This window comes from Vollenhovia emeryi, unplaced genomic scaffold, assembly GCF_000949405.1.
Source record: "Vollenhovia emeryi isolate VEMERY1.0 unplaced genomic scaffold, V.emery_V1.0 DF939126.1, whole genome shotgun sequence".
NCBI lineage: Eukaryota > Metazoa > Arthropoda > Insecta > Hymenoptera > Formicidae > Vollenhovia > Vollenhovia emeryi.
Genome location: NW_011967240.1, coordinates 2,690,668 through 2,708,249, shown reverse-complemented (window position 1 = coordinate 2,708,249; position 17,582 = coordinate 2,690,668). Strand labels below are relative to the sequence as shown.

General features: G+C 37.0%; 2 protein-coding genes across 3 annotated transcripts in view; one reads left to right on the top strand and one right to left on the bottom strand.

Annotated features, from left to right (window-relative positions):
- Positions 1–17,582, top strand: part of LOC105569016 (furin-like protease 1) — a 227,624-nt gene that overhangs the window by 147,210 nt on the left and 62,832 nt on the right. The window lies entirely within an intron of this gene.
- On the bottom strand, positions 9,550–12,452 carry LOC105569012. Its single transcript, XM_012025130.1, has 2 exons — positions 11,221–12,452; positions 9,550–9,630 (listed from the first exon to the last, which is right to left on the bottom strand). The coding sequence occupies exons 1-2, from the start codon at positions 11,630–11,632 to the stop codon at positions 9,614–9,616; spliced, it is 429 nt and encodes a 142-aa protein (XP_011880520.1). The 5' UTR covers positions 11,633–12,452; the 3' UTR covers positions 9,550–9,613.

The following is a 17,582-nucleotide window of genomic DNA, read 5'->3' as shown; positions in this document are numbered from 1 at the left end:
TTTAGTCTTGTTTCTACGGACATATTTTATTAAATACATCGTATACATTATTTCTCATTTAATTAATATGTAATTACGATGTAATTTATTATTTTATAATTATTGTGTAATTCATTATTTCACGTTCCATTTTATTTAATAATTTCAATTATTTTGTATGAAATTTTATATGGCAAAATAATCGAAAGCTCGTTTTCGGGTTTGTTAGTTTATTAATGTCTGCATAATTTTATACATATATGTATACTTATTTCAGATTATTCATTAATGGAAGGTACGAAAATTGCTAACGTTGCTTACAGACCTATTAATTTAACATAACTGTTGATCAAGGTTAGATGAACTTCATCATTCTGACCCAAATTTTATCATAGTAAGAATAAGGTGACTTTCTATAACAAACATTAGTTCAGTGATTTATTCTACATTTAATTTGCTAGCTATTTCGAAATTAAAATGCAGTATGTGTTCTCATCGAGTGTATTTGTAACACACGTATTATATGAAAATTTTAATAAGAGCCAATTTCTCAATCAAATTGGTGGAATGTGAGTAAAGTGAATTTATCGAGTACTCTTACAATTGCTTTCAATGCAATTATTCGCATCTTACTCGTTGGAACAGTCATTTCTCTTCCTTCCCCGGCTAATTCTCGTTGATTTGAGATTGCCATAAAGAACAGCGTTGCTGCGGTTAAACCAGATTAATTGCCAAGTGACACTGACGAATCAAAGGTTATCACCGACGGCCATCAAACTAATCCCGGCGAAGCCAGTCCAGATTTTTACTTAACGTTCTTCGCTCTCGCCGTTTCGTTTTAATGAAGCGGAACGGAAATAATCGTCAAGATAACATTATGTCCTATTAATCCTTTCTTCTACTCTTAAACATTGAATAATTTCAAACTTTAAATCTTAACTAAGAAAATATTTTCCCTGTATATGTCCGTACATTTTCTTTCTTAATTAACTCATAGTGTGATAGCTTAAATCTTATATCTAGATGAAATATTAGTAAGAGAAAGATTTTTATTGCTAGAAAAGAATTCCATTTTTTAAATATGTTTAAGAAAATTTAAAAAGGGGTATTTAATATATAGGGTGGTCAATTCAATGGACATGGAAATATCTCGAAAACTATGCATCGGATCAAAAAAATAGTCGGAGTAAAAGTTGTTCGTCTCGAAGGGGCCTATCCATTGGAACCAAAATTGACCCCCACCCCAACCCTCTGATGTCCACACTTAAATTGACCACCCTGTATATTTTATGTTTTATTAGACGAATAAAACAACGAAATATGGATGACAGATATACATCAATATTTCTTTTATAAAATGTACTCCAATTTACTCACTCAATACTTCTGTAAAGTACCAATAGAAAATGCCATACTTCCTAGTCTCGCGTGCTCCATTTTTATGTCTTGCTTTAGTCTCGCTTTCCATTTACTCGTAAGCTATTCTGTTAATTCGCACGTCCGCTGGGTCAAAGTACATTTGTAGGCTTAGGTATAATACAATTGTTTCGAGTCCCAACGGAACTCAAAGCATGTAGTGCTGCAATATTAAAATAATCGATTGTTTCGTTTTACCTCATGCATTGGCTGCGTACCAAAACGATACCCGCGAGTTACATCGGCCGATTTCCCATTTAATCCTAGAAGCTGATTTAACGAGTGTACATTTGTTACGGGCATTAGGCGCGCTCATTATTTATCGCGGGCCGATAAATTCCGCCGCGGAAGCGGGTGTTTAATTTTACACGCGTCCGAGAGCAATAATTGGAGGATGAAAAAGCCCCTATAGACAATTATTCGCGCGTATTTATCGGAAACGGATAAGCCATCGAAAGATTCCAAAATATGAGTTTACAATGCTTTATTGATTAGGAATAATGCCATTATCGAGAAATAAATTCTGCTTCTGCGAACGTGGCAATAGTAGAGTTTCAGTTTTAATTGCATTTGCAGAAATCGCTTTTATGTGAGCTACATTTTTCAAGATGGCTAGAATTTGCGCTTGATTTCGTTTCTCTACTGAGAATAAATTGAATTTAATTGAAATTGGATCATAAATATAATTGTCTTTGAAGAAAACTTTGAAAAGACATTTCATTTCGTGAAGTACGTCAGAAACGTTAATAATTAAACTTCCACATCGTTGAAATCGATCTAATCACTCTGTCAGTTCAAATATAATTTATGATCCTATGCCCAACATAAATTATGCTGCTGAAGTAGCTCGATTACCTCGATAATTAGAATGTAATAGGTACCGTAACGCGTCGGAAACGTACTTCACAATTAATTAATGCGTTATTAAATTGCAATGCCGAATAATTTACGACTACGCCGCATTACAATTGTGCAAATGTATTGTATATACACTGGGCGTAAAAGTGTCATGCATATTAATAATTGCGTTTACCCATCTATTATTAATAGTCATTGAACTTGAAATTACAGGCAATAATGCACTCTTTCTAAGAATTGCAATTTCTAATTTACCTAACGTTTTCGTGTTTACTTTTTGCAATTACAATTAATAAATTATTATTTTCATTATTTCTCACGTGCAGAAACAAGCGAAATCGCTACAATTGTTCTTCTACCGTTATTATTTTTTACCTTTTAAAGTCCTTTGCCACGAGAACCGAACACCGTGTAAATATGCACAAAAATTTATAATTGTGTGTTGATGATGTTAATTATTGGATAAGATTATTTCGCAAGAAGTAGCTCGTGAATTTGTTTTTTTTTTAACAATTCAGTAGTGGATTTTGCGGCTAGAAGTTCATACTTTCGTCACTGTTACTCGAAACTTTGCGCGGCGACGTTTTCCGAATTTCTACCTTTTCGTCGGCGAACGGCAACGTCCGATCGGCGACACGTTGAGCGTTACTTGCGCGCCATAGGGATTTCCCTTGGAAATTGCGACGTGAATAATTTGTCGCAATATGCAACGTTCGTCGCGCCAACTCTCTGAAATATTTCTATTGGGGTGCATCTTGATTCGCGCCTTTTAAAACGTCCCCCAAGATTTTGATCCGCGAACTTTAACTTTGCGTAAATTATTATACGATTATATATACAAAGCGACAGAGATTCGTATTTCGAGAGAGAAAATCATGTCCGTTTTGTACACCTTCGAGTTATGCGGTAATACATTCATCACATAATATGAAGGTTGTATTATAACGCAGTTATATCGTGAAATATTCGTAAAATTCCTATTTTTGTACTGGAGAAAATCAGATTATTGTTTACAATAGAATATTATATTAACTAGAAGCCTTTAAAGTTTAATGATAATTAATGTCGTAATGGATACTTGATGAGAGAGAAATTTCGTCTCTTAATTAATATAAAATATAATAATTAAATTATGTATAACAATTATATTATATCGAGTACCACGGTCTCGAGTAAATGCGGTCTCATTAAGTAATATCCAAACAACGTTACATAATTGTAAATTATACATTAGAAAATATTCCGAAATGTGTGCGTCCGAGCCGATCGTGGCGGAAAAATACGCGAAAACTTGCCAAGTAGAAACAATTATTTTCCTGCGGACGCCAGGGAACCTGCCCACTCGGGTATTACTCCTGTCCGAGTTAACTGATAAAACTTCTTTCCAGCCATTTTCTAGGCGTCAGCTATTTTCTCGGCAGCAATCTGTAAATAACGAGCGCCATACGGAATGTTTCCCGCCATCACTCGCGAGATGAAGTAATATGATTTGATTCCTGCAAGCGGTGAAATGATAAAAAAATCGTCAAAGCTGTTGATATCGCGCAATGAAATGTTCCGAAAGGCGGTGTTACCCCGGCGAAACTTTCACTGAGGAAACGCGCCCTTTGAACGCACCAAAGAACTCATAGATTAACGAAAAGTATACAGTTTGCTTATATATCCCTTCTCAAATCGCTCGTTTCTCCTCGCGGGAGCTGAAATTGCGCGCAAGAGAAAACTTCCATTTCAACTTTCGTTAAAGCACGCCGAACTTTCGCCTGGAAACATTGTTGGTGAAGGAGGTGCGATTCGTGAAACGATACCGCTTAACTTTTTGCCGTGTGAAAGGTGCTTTTGCATACATTGCCATGTATACGCCGCTGATTGATGCGCGCCTGTATATACGAACTTCTCGGAGGTGGAATGCCGGAAGTCGAGCTGGACGTTGGTGTCCTACCGGAAATGTCGTCTTGCTCCACTGTCCGGTCTACGACCGGAATCTGAGCCCTGAATGTTAGCTCTTCCTGCGCGAATTTATCATCCCGAATCCCCGAAGACCCGGGAGGATTTCCCGTCGTTCCCTTTCGACTCACGATAATACGAATCGCCGTGTAGCCTCGAGCGAATAGGATTAAGTTAGTTTGCACGATCCGGTTTTTCACGTGAATCACAGGGAAAATCGAAGGATGGAAGATATATATCCTATATAGGATGTGATTTATTTGAAGAAGTAAAAAGTTTCAATGTAAACTGAAAAAACAAATAATATAATACGCGCGTAAATACGTTTACTATAGCGAAGAGTACAAGTACGGTGTGTAACGGTAAATCCGCGAAGTTGTTGCACGTAGACTTAATTATGACTGTTTAACATGATTTAATATCATTTTTTTTATACTCTTACATCAAGTATCGTATTGAATATTTAGAATTCTTAATTAGTTTATTTAATAATTAAGTGTGCGAAATACGGAGAAACTTGTAAAAAGTGATTAGAAGAAATTCACCTGAAGGAATATTCGTTATAATATACGCGAGATATTTTATATTGGTATTTCTCGTATTAAAGAAAGAAAATTCTTGGAAGATAGCATTGTAGCACTGATATAAGAGGGGGGTAGGCACGCTTCGGGTAACGCAACATTACTCGATGGATTGGAAGTCGGAAATCCGTGGATAAACTCTAACGCGAGCTGCTTCGATTTCCTCCATGCAAGCCACGTCGGGTCTCGTCTCTTTTTCGATCGATTCCGGCGGAAAACCTCCGAAAAGTATCTGCAGATCCTTCGCGAGCGAGGGTGGTTTCCAAGCAGGAACGCAAGGATCTATCGTGACGACCGTACGACACACCTTCCTTCCCTTCCGTGCCGCAAGGTTCCTCCTCGTCGTGCTCGTGACCTCCTTGGTGAGATCCTCCTCGCCCCTTCTCGATCCTCTTGGAGTGTCTTGAGATTTTTCCGCAGCCGCAGCACTACATGGAATATCGTAGCTAAATTATCGGTCGCCGAATATCGGACGAAATGCGGCGAAAAATTCAGTTTTTGAATGCGCGGGTTCTTGAAATGATGGTAGCTCAACGAGAGGTTCTATTCTCAAATGTATTAAATATTAAATATTGTCTCTATACTATGATCCAGCGGTGTTTATCCAATATTAATAACGAATAATACTTGGAATAGCCAATTAAACGGAATAAAAAGTTGCATTTAGATAAGGCAAAAGATAAAGAAGATACAAAGCTCTCGGCACGCGACTCGAAGAAGATAAAATCTTTCGGAAATAAAATTCTAAAGATAAACCCGTCGAAGTTGAATTCTGAAAAACCTAGAAGCGGAATTAACCTGCTTTTCAAAGCTTTCTTGGTGAGTCTCCTTGCTTTTGTCCTTGCTACGCTGGCTTCTTGGATCTCCTTTTTGGCCTTCCTTACATCTTCCGTCATGCTGGCAAATTCTTCAGGCGGTGCCATCATCTTCTGAAGGAAACGAATTTTTTCTTCCCCGCTATACTTTCCAGTTAGCTCTCTGCGCTTGTGAGCGCGCAGAAGCTTCGTCCAACATTCTCTTTTCTTCCATCCCATTTTGCTCTTGATTGACGATCTTGCTCTGATATCATCATCTTCCGATCTCATTCTTTTATCGATCTCGCTCCATTTCTCATGATCTTTGACTGCTCGATCTGTAGACCTAACGCCAGCAATTCAATATACTTTTCTTATGAATTTCGATTCCAGAGAGAGAGAGAGAGAGAGAGAGAGAGAGAGAGAGAGAGAGAGAGAGAGAGAAGGTGAGAGAGAGGAAGAAAAAAAGACAATAGTCGAATCAGAATTTAAATGAGCATAATTCAAATTCCAACGACGCCAGAAAATCTCAAAGGTCTCCACTCATCTCAAAAGGTTCCATCAAACAATACCCTGGTATAATAGTATTTTTATAGACAATACTTTTCTAATCGTTAGAAAAATCTGTCTATTGCGCCAGCATTAAATCTGTGGGCACCCTACCTGATTAATTTCCTCGGCGCAGTTCTGCGGCAGCAAATATCAGGTTTGCAGACAACAACTTTACAAGGCTTCGCCAGCCTGAAAATGACGGGCATCAGTCGCTTCTTCCGCGCCTTCTTTCTGCGCTTTCTCTTGCTAATTTCCTGCAGAGGAGATTCTACAATCGCTTCCACCAACGAAGGCAAGGGCTCTTCCGCCAACAAAGGCAAGGGCTCTTCCGCCATTGCCTTCTCCTGTTCAACGTCTTGCGCTATTTCCGCCTTGGAAATTTCAACGATCTCGGTTTTCTTTGGATATTTTTCTCGCTCTTCTTTGAATATTTTCTTGGGCATTTTCGTCCCGAGTCGTCCTGTTACTTCATCTGTCGGCAAATGCAAATCCTTTTCGATTTTTCGACTGACGAGTTTTCTCGTGAAACGACTCAGTTTTGAAGGTGAGATATCTAAATCTTCTAACTCTTCATATTTCTGCTTTTCCTATGTGATGCAGAAATATGATATAGATAAATCAACATAGACGAAGCAATAAATAAAATTACTTATTTCTTTAATTATTTTTATATGCGTTTAATTATTTTGACTGTATTAGATGCGGATATAAATTGAGTATATCATATTATACATATATAATTTCAATTTTAATATATTGCAATGATATATTGCGAATAATCTTTTGTTTGTAAAAATTTCTTCTCGTAACATTTAAATATAAAATTATTAAAATTTTAAACTGTAACAAACTCTAAATGATCGATCGGATATAATTTTTTTAATTATTGGGTTCGAATTCGAGATGAGAAATAACAATGAGAAATGATAGTAGATGATAAAATTGTAGAAAGATAATGATTGATTTAATAATTATTAAATTTATCATCCAATTTGATATAAAATTGTTGATAGCTATATAATATGTAACACATGGATTTACATTTCTAACAGCTATATTAAATCTTGTCGAGTATAATAATTATTTAGCGACATTTCGCACGACAGTGGACAATAAATTACACCGAAGTGTAAAAGGTCGCAGTCGAATGAAAGATAGATGAAATATTACTAAAGTTCTGTAATATATAGCGGTTAGCTGACCGCGAGTGATATATTAGAAATTTTATTACACCAAGAAAATAAAATGTTGGAAGAGAGAAGAATCAAGTGTGAAATTAATATATTCAAATGATGAATTTTCGTTCAAAATTTAATGTCATAATACAAAGTATCTTTATGTAAATTTCGTTAATAGCTCTTTAATTTCTGATTGTTGTTAAAGAAATGTTAAGCGCCATTTCTGATCAGGTAGAAATTTTAATTTAAAACATACTTTAATCAAAATGATGTGGATGATTTTAAGAACGATTATATTGATATTACCCTTTTTACAATCTCAAAGAATTTGTCTTCCACTTCTTGAAGTTCGGGAGACCCGTCTTTAGGCTTCCTCTTAGATACCATTCTCGTCTTCTCTCGCGTATCTTTCAGCCTTTCTCTTTCGCCTTTTCGTTTATTGCGATCGTCCATTAATCGTCTATCTCTCTTTCTATCTCTCGGTTCCGCTAACGAGAGCTCTGACGGTTCCTCTACGCTTCTCGCTAATTTTATTTCTTTTATTCGCGTGTCTATTGCCTTCACGAAACGAGAGCACCTCTCCAGATACTGGCGTTAGATTCGAAAAAGCATAATGAATATCGGTTTTATTTCGTACCTCTATTTAACTATAATTGTAAAATTAATTTTCTGTAATTTAATTTGTGATATAATGAACATGAAATTATTATAAATAGAAAACAAAATTAATTTAACCACGTTTAAAGGCTACCCTTTAATAAAGAATATATTATTATCAATACATTATGTCTTAAGATCATCGATGATTCTTTAATATCTGTTTATTCCGTGTTGCTTGTACTTCTTTTATAAACCAATTTCACATAATACAAATTTACGACAAGAGAGACTTGAAAGACAAATTTAGGCCTGGTTTTACCAAACGTCGCTTATCTTTGACCTTAGTTCAATCCACGTTTGTCTCTTTCTAAAGTAACAGTTGGGAAAAGACAAAGAACGAAGTAGGCTGAGTGTAAAGTTAAACAACGCGGGTGAAACCGGACCTCAAAAGCGAACTCACCAACGTGAAGTCGTTTCTATCATTTTTATCAAATGAATATAGCGCCTCCGTTAACTCGACAAGATAAACGTTGCCGGCAGAATTTCCGACCGCCAGTAAAGACCCCGACACGTGTGACGTGACTGCCGTTAATTTTTGCTCACACAGCTTAACTGTCAAAATTGGTTCCCGCAGACCTATCAGTAGGTCCCACACAGTCAGCTCGCCGATACGCGTCGCTATGTAAAATATAGAGTGCCTAGTTTTGTTCCAGCAACCACAGATTGCGTCTTCTGTTATAAATCTAAAGGTTAACAATAATATATATGTATTTTTATTTTATCGAAATCTTATACTGAATTATGTTCAGTTATACTCGGCTCATATCACTAACTGACAATCAATTATAATATGTTGATTTTATTCATGCTACCATAAGAATTAATCGTCTATATATTTTATATATATTTTTTTTTTAGATATAAAACTTAATTGATTTAATACCGATGTTTTAATATTAAATATCTTATATTAATTGCTCCAGATGTAGCATCAATGAATCAATAACTATTTATATCACAATAAGCGATTTGCATTTTGCTGTTGAAATGAATAACAATTTATTATCGGTGTTCCGAATTTACGGTTTTAGTTGAATACGGTTTAATTATTATTCAGCTATTATTCAGTTGAATAATTTTCAACTCATCTTCAAAGACATAGTATAGAGTTATTGAACAAAAACACATACATATCTTTTGATTGCAAGCTTGGTTACTTGTGTTAAACATGAAATTATTATCATTTTTATAATTGATTGTTCGAATGTCTTGTCTGAAATAGGAGAAGAAAAGGAAAACCTCGTCGACACGAGACTGCCATCCTTAATGTCTTCCGTCCAGACACGAGCCGTGCAGTCACCGACGGTCAGAAAGATCTTTGGGTTGAAGCCACTGCGATCGACGGAGAGTACCGGCCCGTAATGAGCATTGAATCTCAAGGCCATTTTCTCGGCCGGCGTTCTCGCCTTTTTCGAACCACTGATCACGATTCCGTTCTCCAAACCGAACATAAACTTCGTGCCTACGCTGGGCTCGTAGTCGGCCGACGCGACTCCGATCGCCTGATCCATCTGAGGCTCGTTTGGCGTCTGAAGATCGAACACAAGAACTTCAGTTGGCTCTCGCAACTTCCTAGTATCCCACCACATGGCACGGCCATCCGAGGAACCCGAGAAGAACTCCGTATTACTCTTCGTGGCGATCCACTTGACTACCGTTGTGCAGTCCCTTAGAAAGTGCAGAACTCTTATACACGTCTTTTCAAACGTGTTGTATTACTTTATAAAAGGGGATTTTTAATTATATCTCTTTGTTAATTCAATTATATTCTCTTCCGTCATATAATTAGATGTATATCTCGAAGATAAAACAAACATCTTTCTCTCGTATATACCGTTGCCGCACTTTTCTCGAAACGAAACGAAACGAAACGAAATAAAGATGATTGAGTCGGCGTTGCAAGCGCGTTGATGTTGAAAGAAAAATCACGCGCGAACGCGGCGAACGTCATTTAAAAAATGGAATGAAATTTAATTGAGGGCGGAAACGCGACAGGGACAACATTTTAATCATTCATCATCTCGCCGCGTGAACTCGAAATGCTCTTTCGACCGACCAAGAGCAGGGCACTCTGATACTGAATTATGAAACCCAAAGTTCCGACGTCGCGCCCAGGCATGTTCACGTCGAGATTACCTATGACTGAATTGACGATGAGACATTTGAACCGGAGTGCTGCCAGTCCTGACGTCCCAGCTGCAAACTTGGCCTGACACCAAGCCGCTGGCAAGTATGGAAGGATCTCGGGGATTAAACTCGCTGACCACCGTGGCAGATGGGGCCTCCAGTGTCATCCACGGCTTATTAGGATTGTCTGCCGCGCGTTTTTCGAATATTCGAGACCAGTTTCGCGACATTTCGGTCGTCGGCCGAACGTGCAAGCGGACGGGAAAACATCGCGTTATTTTTTAAAGATTAAAAAGTTGCGCTTGTGAAATCCGATTTCAAGCCATTAGAGACGTACCGTTAAAAAATACATACGTTGAATAAAGTGTAGCTACGTTTCATTTACGATACGCGAGAAATGCAATATCGTTCGGTTTTCGTGCCCGATTTATTCGTGTGCGTTGTTTCGCCGGCATTTCATTCGTTATAGAAGTAAGATGATTGCTGATACAGAAACATTGCATTTTTTCGTTCAATTAATCAATAACAATGCATCGCTGTTTGATCGAACAGCACTTTATTAAGTGCTGAATTGGCGTTGCGCGCTGAGAAAATTGGCGTCGCATATTCGATCGTTAAAACTGAATTTTGCGTGCAACTTTTTAAAACTTACTTTTAATCTCACTTTTAATACAACATCTCTTTCGAGATGAGAAAACATTTGTTTTCTTTCATAAAAGAGCTATTGTATCTAGCTATTTTACTGCAATATTTAATAATAATATACTGTACATTTAATTTACTTCTATCACAATAGAATTATATCGGCGGATATTTCTCACTTTTTGTTAAGAAATTTACTCGATAATCATTTAGTCGATAAAAGTTTGAGACCACGTTTCGTTGCGAGTGATTAGACGATTATCGAAAAAAAAAGGAGCGTTTTTATACCGTACAAAAACCTCGCATGTATTTTCTTGGGACAAGATTGTTATTTATCCGAGTAATTTGCATGCCGTGTAAAAAAAATCACCGCCACTAAAAACGTTAATGCGGCGAGTAAGGGCGGAAACTTATTGCGGATGTTGTGCAACCGTAATCAAGTGCGCCGTCTAAATGCAGTCAAGGCTCTTGCGCGCTTTTTCTACCTACCAATCTGCCAGATGTACGCAATGTTGCTGTAATCTGGCTCGATTCCAAAGAAGCAGTACGAGACCACCATTTTACTGCCAGAGTCTGGCGACCAAGAAATATTGTTCACCGATCTCGCCGGCGTTTGAGGATCCTCGTAGACGTTCACTGTCCTGAAGTAAAATTCCGTATTGCCAGTGACTTTCATGCAGTGAAAAAGAAATATCGCATTTTTTTTTAACGCAGTAATAATACCGTCGAAATGATAAAATGTGCTCGATATAAAAATATGGCATTTTAGTATTTTGAAAAATAACACGATTTCCACGTTTTGCAAGTTGCACGTGATGGTGTACTTTATATTATAATATATATAAATTCTCAGTATTAATACATAGAATTTGATACGTGTATTATTATCGCGTTTATACATTGTGGAAATTCACTGTATTATTTCCGACCCTGTTTTTATCGTATGCTCCAACATCCATCTATTAATTTCAGTATTAAATTTTGAATCATGTTACGTTACATCACTTCGCTTTATGTTTACATTAACTTTTACATTATTGAAAAGTGTACGTAAAGTTTAAAGAGGGGGGAAAAAAGGAAGCGATTGTTATTCCCGCGACTTCTTTTCGAAGTAGCGAAATTACTAAATAGTTTAAAGCCGCCTGCAGCTCCCGCGCGCGGAAAATCGTTAGTTTAAAACAGAGAAAAGCAAATTTAGAGGTAGGATGCATAATTCATTCGCGTCCACCACGACTCCGGAATCCCGACATATGTTCAGATACCTTCGGGCCCGGCCCCGGGTTTAAATTTTAAATCTTTTGATGGTCGAACCAACGTAGTCATTCTTGTCCCCCACGAATATATACATTTTTAAATTGTTCATCTGAAGTCGCACGAAGTGCGTGATATCGATCCGTCGTATGATAATTTTTAATCGATTAAAATCCCTTCAACCGATTGAATTATTACTTTATGATTACGGCTACGCATTTGCCAATTCTTTTAACATAAATATTTCCACGCTTCTTATCACATTATTTCGCCTCCCATTAACAATATCAATCCGTGTTTCAGATATATGTGAATTGTATACAATCCTCATTTTTGCTACGGGCAAAAAGGCGACAAAATTAAATTTTCATAAATAACAATGGCTCCTATGACGAAATCAAGTAATAAAAAAGGGGTTCAGAGCCTAAACAAGGTTGTAGTGTCCAATAAAATAATTTTAATTATAAACGTATATAAAGTATATATAAAAAATGTATATATAATAAATACATTTATAATTAAAATTATTTTATTGGCCACTACAACCTTGTTCAAGTTCTGAGCCCCCTCTTCATTGCTTGATTAAATTTTCACCTGAGACTACGAGGTTTCACCAATTCCGTAGGAATCATGTCGTCAAAATAGTGTTCGTATATATTGAGTGCGCCGTTCTGGAGAACATTGTGCTCTATTTGCTGCGGGAAAGAAATAACATGTTTTCCGTTTCTTATATAAAACGGCATGTGATTGATGTCAACCGAATCATGCAGTCAGTCAGGACATTAATTAATTAATCGATTTCTCGAAGTTGGTATTGATTATTCTTTCAGGATTGCGGTTAATCAAGTTACGGGATATCTCAATAATACAGAAATTCTCGATAATAACGTCGAAATTTAATATACTTGAAACAAGTTGCTCAATTTCGGCATCCAATCTTCGTCCTTCTCGATTCGCCTGCGAAATCTTGCTGTAGCTTCTTCGTCTTTCGGATTGATTTCCTTCGGCCAACCACCCTCGAAGTGAAACATTCCGCTGCCCTTCATCTGACTGCCGACGGTTTGAGCCTGGAATTCCATAGGAATGATTGTTAGAACGATAATGTGAAATACCATAGGGTTAACCACGGGCATCGTGTGTATTCAAACAACTCCATTTTCGTTTATTTCTCATTTCTCGGTGCAACGAAATAATATAATGACGGACAAATTTACAGTCACTCGGAATGATATTTTTAATATCTTACGCTACATATGTTTTATCGTTGATTAATTTCTTCTAAGCATATGGCAGAGCTTTGAAACATTTCGCACAGGAATTACGATGTTAAAATTATGAATTGTGAAATTGTTGTTCTTAGTAGTGTCGAATGTCTGCCTCGCGTTGCCTCATTATAAAACAAAACGTGCCGGTCGTGTAAAATTCGCGTGAGGTACGTCTTTCCACGTCGTAGTTTCGTGGAAAGTTGCACATTTGTGGCATCAAGTAGCGAACTCTGCGCGGATGTTGCGCCGTCAGGCGCGTCAGTCTGACGCCAATTTTATCGCAAGTTGCGTCTAGTTCCGTTAAAGTAAAGCGCAGTTGATTTTTGAATATATTAGTAGAGTTTTTGAACTGGTTTTGAAGGGGGGGAAGGGGGTGCCGCAAGATGTAGTTCGTTGCGCTTTACATCGGATCCGACATTGTATCGCTAAAGTTGTTATTTGAACTCTATACGAAAATCTCGAGGATATAATCTTGTAAATTAAATGAATAATTTTCCAATTTTCTCACATTTCTCTTGCATACTTAATAAATTGCAATGAGATTGTTAAATAATTAGTGTCGATAATATTGTAATAAATTATTAATAGTCAACCTCGTGCAAAGCAAACTGTTTGGTACGTTGCACGCCGATGTTGCTGTGAGACTTTACAATGTAATGGGCCATAGCTTTAGGATCCGGCTTGATCTCTTCGTCTAACTGCGGGCCGCATATGTCGAAAATGCATTGCTTCCCAAATTCGTTCCGCTTTTTCAGAAAAACCTGCTTGATCTCCATTGCAGTGTTATTCACCGAACTGACTTTAACTCTGACTCTCGCGCGCAAAGCTTGCGAAATCAATATTCAAAATGTAAGGAATGAGCGAATCCTTCGAAAGTGTCACGCGTGTATTCCCACATGTGTTTCTCCGCGTGAAATTGCGCACGATCGGTTTTTCTTCTGACGCAATTCATTGTTTTCTTTTTTCTATAATTCGATATTACATTTTTAGGAAAATTCGATATTACATTTTTAGGAAAAACATTTCACATAAAATTACGAATGTGAAAGTAAAACTAGGAATTTTCACATCTTCATCAATTTCACATCCTTGAACCTCATTTAATTTCATTTATAAAAATCTCTCGTTTTTCTGATCAAGCTGATTGAACGACAGCGGTTAATCGATGAAGATTGCAATCAAGATTTCTGCTCTTCTTGTATACTTGTTAGTTTATCGAGGATCGCTGACGTAACTACTCTATCTTAACGATCGTTACATACTCTCTGTTGTGCCTCCAGCATCATGTTTGCCACGTCTTTTATGTGAAGGATTGCTTACGTGTAATAAAAAAATTTGAGATTTGAATAACATTCCAGAATTCATTTTAATTTTAATGAGACTTTTTATTATTATAGATCTGATTAAGATTGTTTTGTACAAAACCTGCTTAAATGAGAAGAATTTTATCTTCTTCTATTTTAACGTTTTCGACGTCTCAGCTCATCGTATAATTTCTTTGGCTCACTGACTAAAACTATTTATATTTCTAATCATAAGTCGCAAAATTTTATCTTCTTCTATTTTAACGTTTTCGACGTCTCAGCTCATCGTATAATTTCTTTGGCTCACTGACTAAAACTATTTATATTTCTAATCAGAAGCCACAAAATTATTATATGCAAATAAGATCAGACTTTTTTTAAAGCGATCCTGAATCGATGAAATTGCACAGTAACTTCATATTGCGCAATTATATTGATCGTGTCCATATTGATATCAATATTATATCTGCGCGATATCAGTATTATTTACACGATATGTTGCATCAATAATATTGATTGTATATAGACGATAGCTTTAATAGTTAACGAGTTTGCACGAAATGATACAGCAGCTTCGGGTAAAATAAAAATATGAGCGGAATTGAAAATGCGGAGTTGATCAGTGCGCTGAAAAATTTGTGAAACGAAAATTAAAATAAAAATAAAAAACCATAAAACATCTTTTGCCGCGTGATGCGATGAAATGCGCGCACTGATATTTTTATTAGCCAACGCAAATATTATGGTGATTTATGTATATAAACTCATACATGTTTCATCACACACGTTGCTATATGTTTAGCAGCGTTAAATTGCTATCACGCCGGCCAAATATTATACAAATTAGCATTTTAGAATTTGCAATTTAGTAGAAAAATGAGTTCAATAAAAATAACAATTAAGATAATTGTAAGACTAATCGGCAAGAAATGTGTTTCCCCCGATTGTCCAAAATGGAAATAAATTTCGCGAATTTATTAATTTTAATGTTGTCTGCGTGAAGTATTAAAAGTTTTATCATCGTCTGAATTTCTTACACGAGTTGCAATTAGAAATAAAACGCCATGAATCTCAAATTGACCCTCGAGAGATTTATCCATTGACTTGTATTACATCTCGAAACTAATTTAGCTGAGTTCCTTCGTAATTATAAATATGCAACGTACAGTTACTCCACCGCGGTAAGTCGTTTAGCATTTGAAAGAACCTGTTGTTTTCCTGACTCGATGCTTCTCTCCATCCAGCTTTTTCTCCTCATACATTGTAATTTCCGATCTCAATTCGTAGGGCTCGATGAACTACGATGCCCTCATCAGCTAATGGCCGCGGCATCCGTTTGTTAGTTTCCGCCGATCACGTTCGACCAACAATCATCAACGGAGGCGAAGATTCGTATTGTTTTCGGATTCATGCACTGCTACAATCTACAATCTACCACAGCTGTTCGGTCGATTGTTGGAAAAATTGTATACCTTCCGATATAACGTTTTAAAATGATGGAATTGCAGCCGAGATCGCATATAAAATAGCCTATAAAACATTTCGAGAAACACACAAATAATCGTTTGCCACATTAATATTTATTAAAAACATCTATAAAGATAAATATTCAAGATTAAAAGGTAAATTTTAAAATAAATTGCTTTATCAATACATACGCACAAAACTGTATACTTATCCAAATTGTAAAACTGTATAGCGTATAAAAACGTTGTAAAATACATTTCAGCGTTGCATTCCTCAGAATTTCTACGGCTCGTTTTATTATTGTTGCATTTTACAACGATTTCGCAAATCGAGTATAGTTTCAACAGGAATTATCCGAAATGGAGTGGTGAGTTGCAACACGAAAGACTCGATAGTTACGGTACGTTTCTCGAGTGTCTATCGATTTGCTAATCCGCGCTACACCTGTAGTTTTCCAGCAGGATTTACCGAGCAAATAAAGAACCTAAACGAGACCCGGCTAACCGATTGCGAAACTAGGCCATTTGTAGAACTCTTTGTTGCCAGCGCTTTTTACCTCTTATTAGAGTCCGCACATGCATAATGAGCCGTGGTTTATTGTCAGAGGAAACCATTTTCTTTTCAACCAGGAGCAAAAGCTTAACGCCGATAAGAAATTGAATGAAAAAAAAAACAAAGCACATTGAGCAGTGCATGGAAAGACGAAAATTTCCTCGCTAAAGACTACATATATAATCTCAATTCCGGGCAAGTTCACTTTTTTTTCGCTGCGGCTGAAATCTGATAAATTCGCTTATCGAGTCTCCACGTCCACGAAAGTATTGTCGTCAAAACGTTTTCCGGTTGAGCGTGCTGCTCTCCGGGAATTCCCGAGCCGAGTTACTCTGCGCGAATCCTTTCCAATCAGGTCGCGCGGCTTTTCCATACGAGAACGCAAGTTTTCCGTAAGACACGAGTGGCGGGAATCGTCTCATGATTCTTCCATGAGCGTGGTACGCCATCCATTTGCTTCGGCTCCGCTCAACTTTCCATCCTTAACTCTTCACTTCGAACTTTCCTCCCTTGTGTTGGGCGAGAGAACCGAACCCTGCGATTCGCCAATTTTCCGCGGAATGTATATTCGAGATTTCGCTCGTCCCCCTGTGTACGCCACCCTTCGCGAGCCTGCCACTGATTAATTGATCTTCTCTCTGACGCATTTCTTCTTCAAGCATCTCTTGGAATACTTTGCATTGCTTGGAATCGTCGACGAAATATTCTCACATTGCATTCATCAGCATTTTTTTTGGACAATGGCCTCAAATACATATATGTATATATACACTCACCCACATATAAGCACGTAATATTTGTATATGTTTATGTGTGCACATTTGTTGGCGGTGTGCAATTTCATTCTTATTTAGTACAATATAATTATTTGTTATGTTGAATACGCTTTTTATAATTATCTTTTGATTTAATTCTTTATATTCCTCTCTAGAATTAATTAGCGGAGTCAGTGCGTCCGATTCGATTTATGCAACGTCGCGTAACATTGCGAAAAGACGGAAGTATATACTTT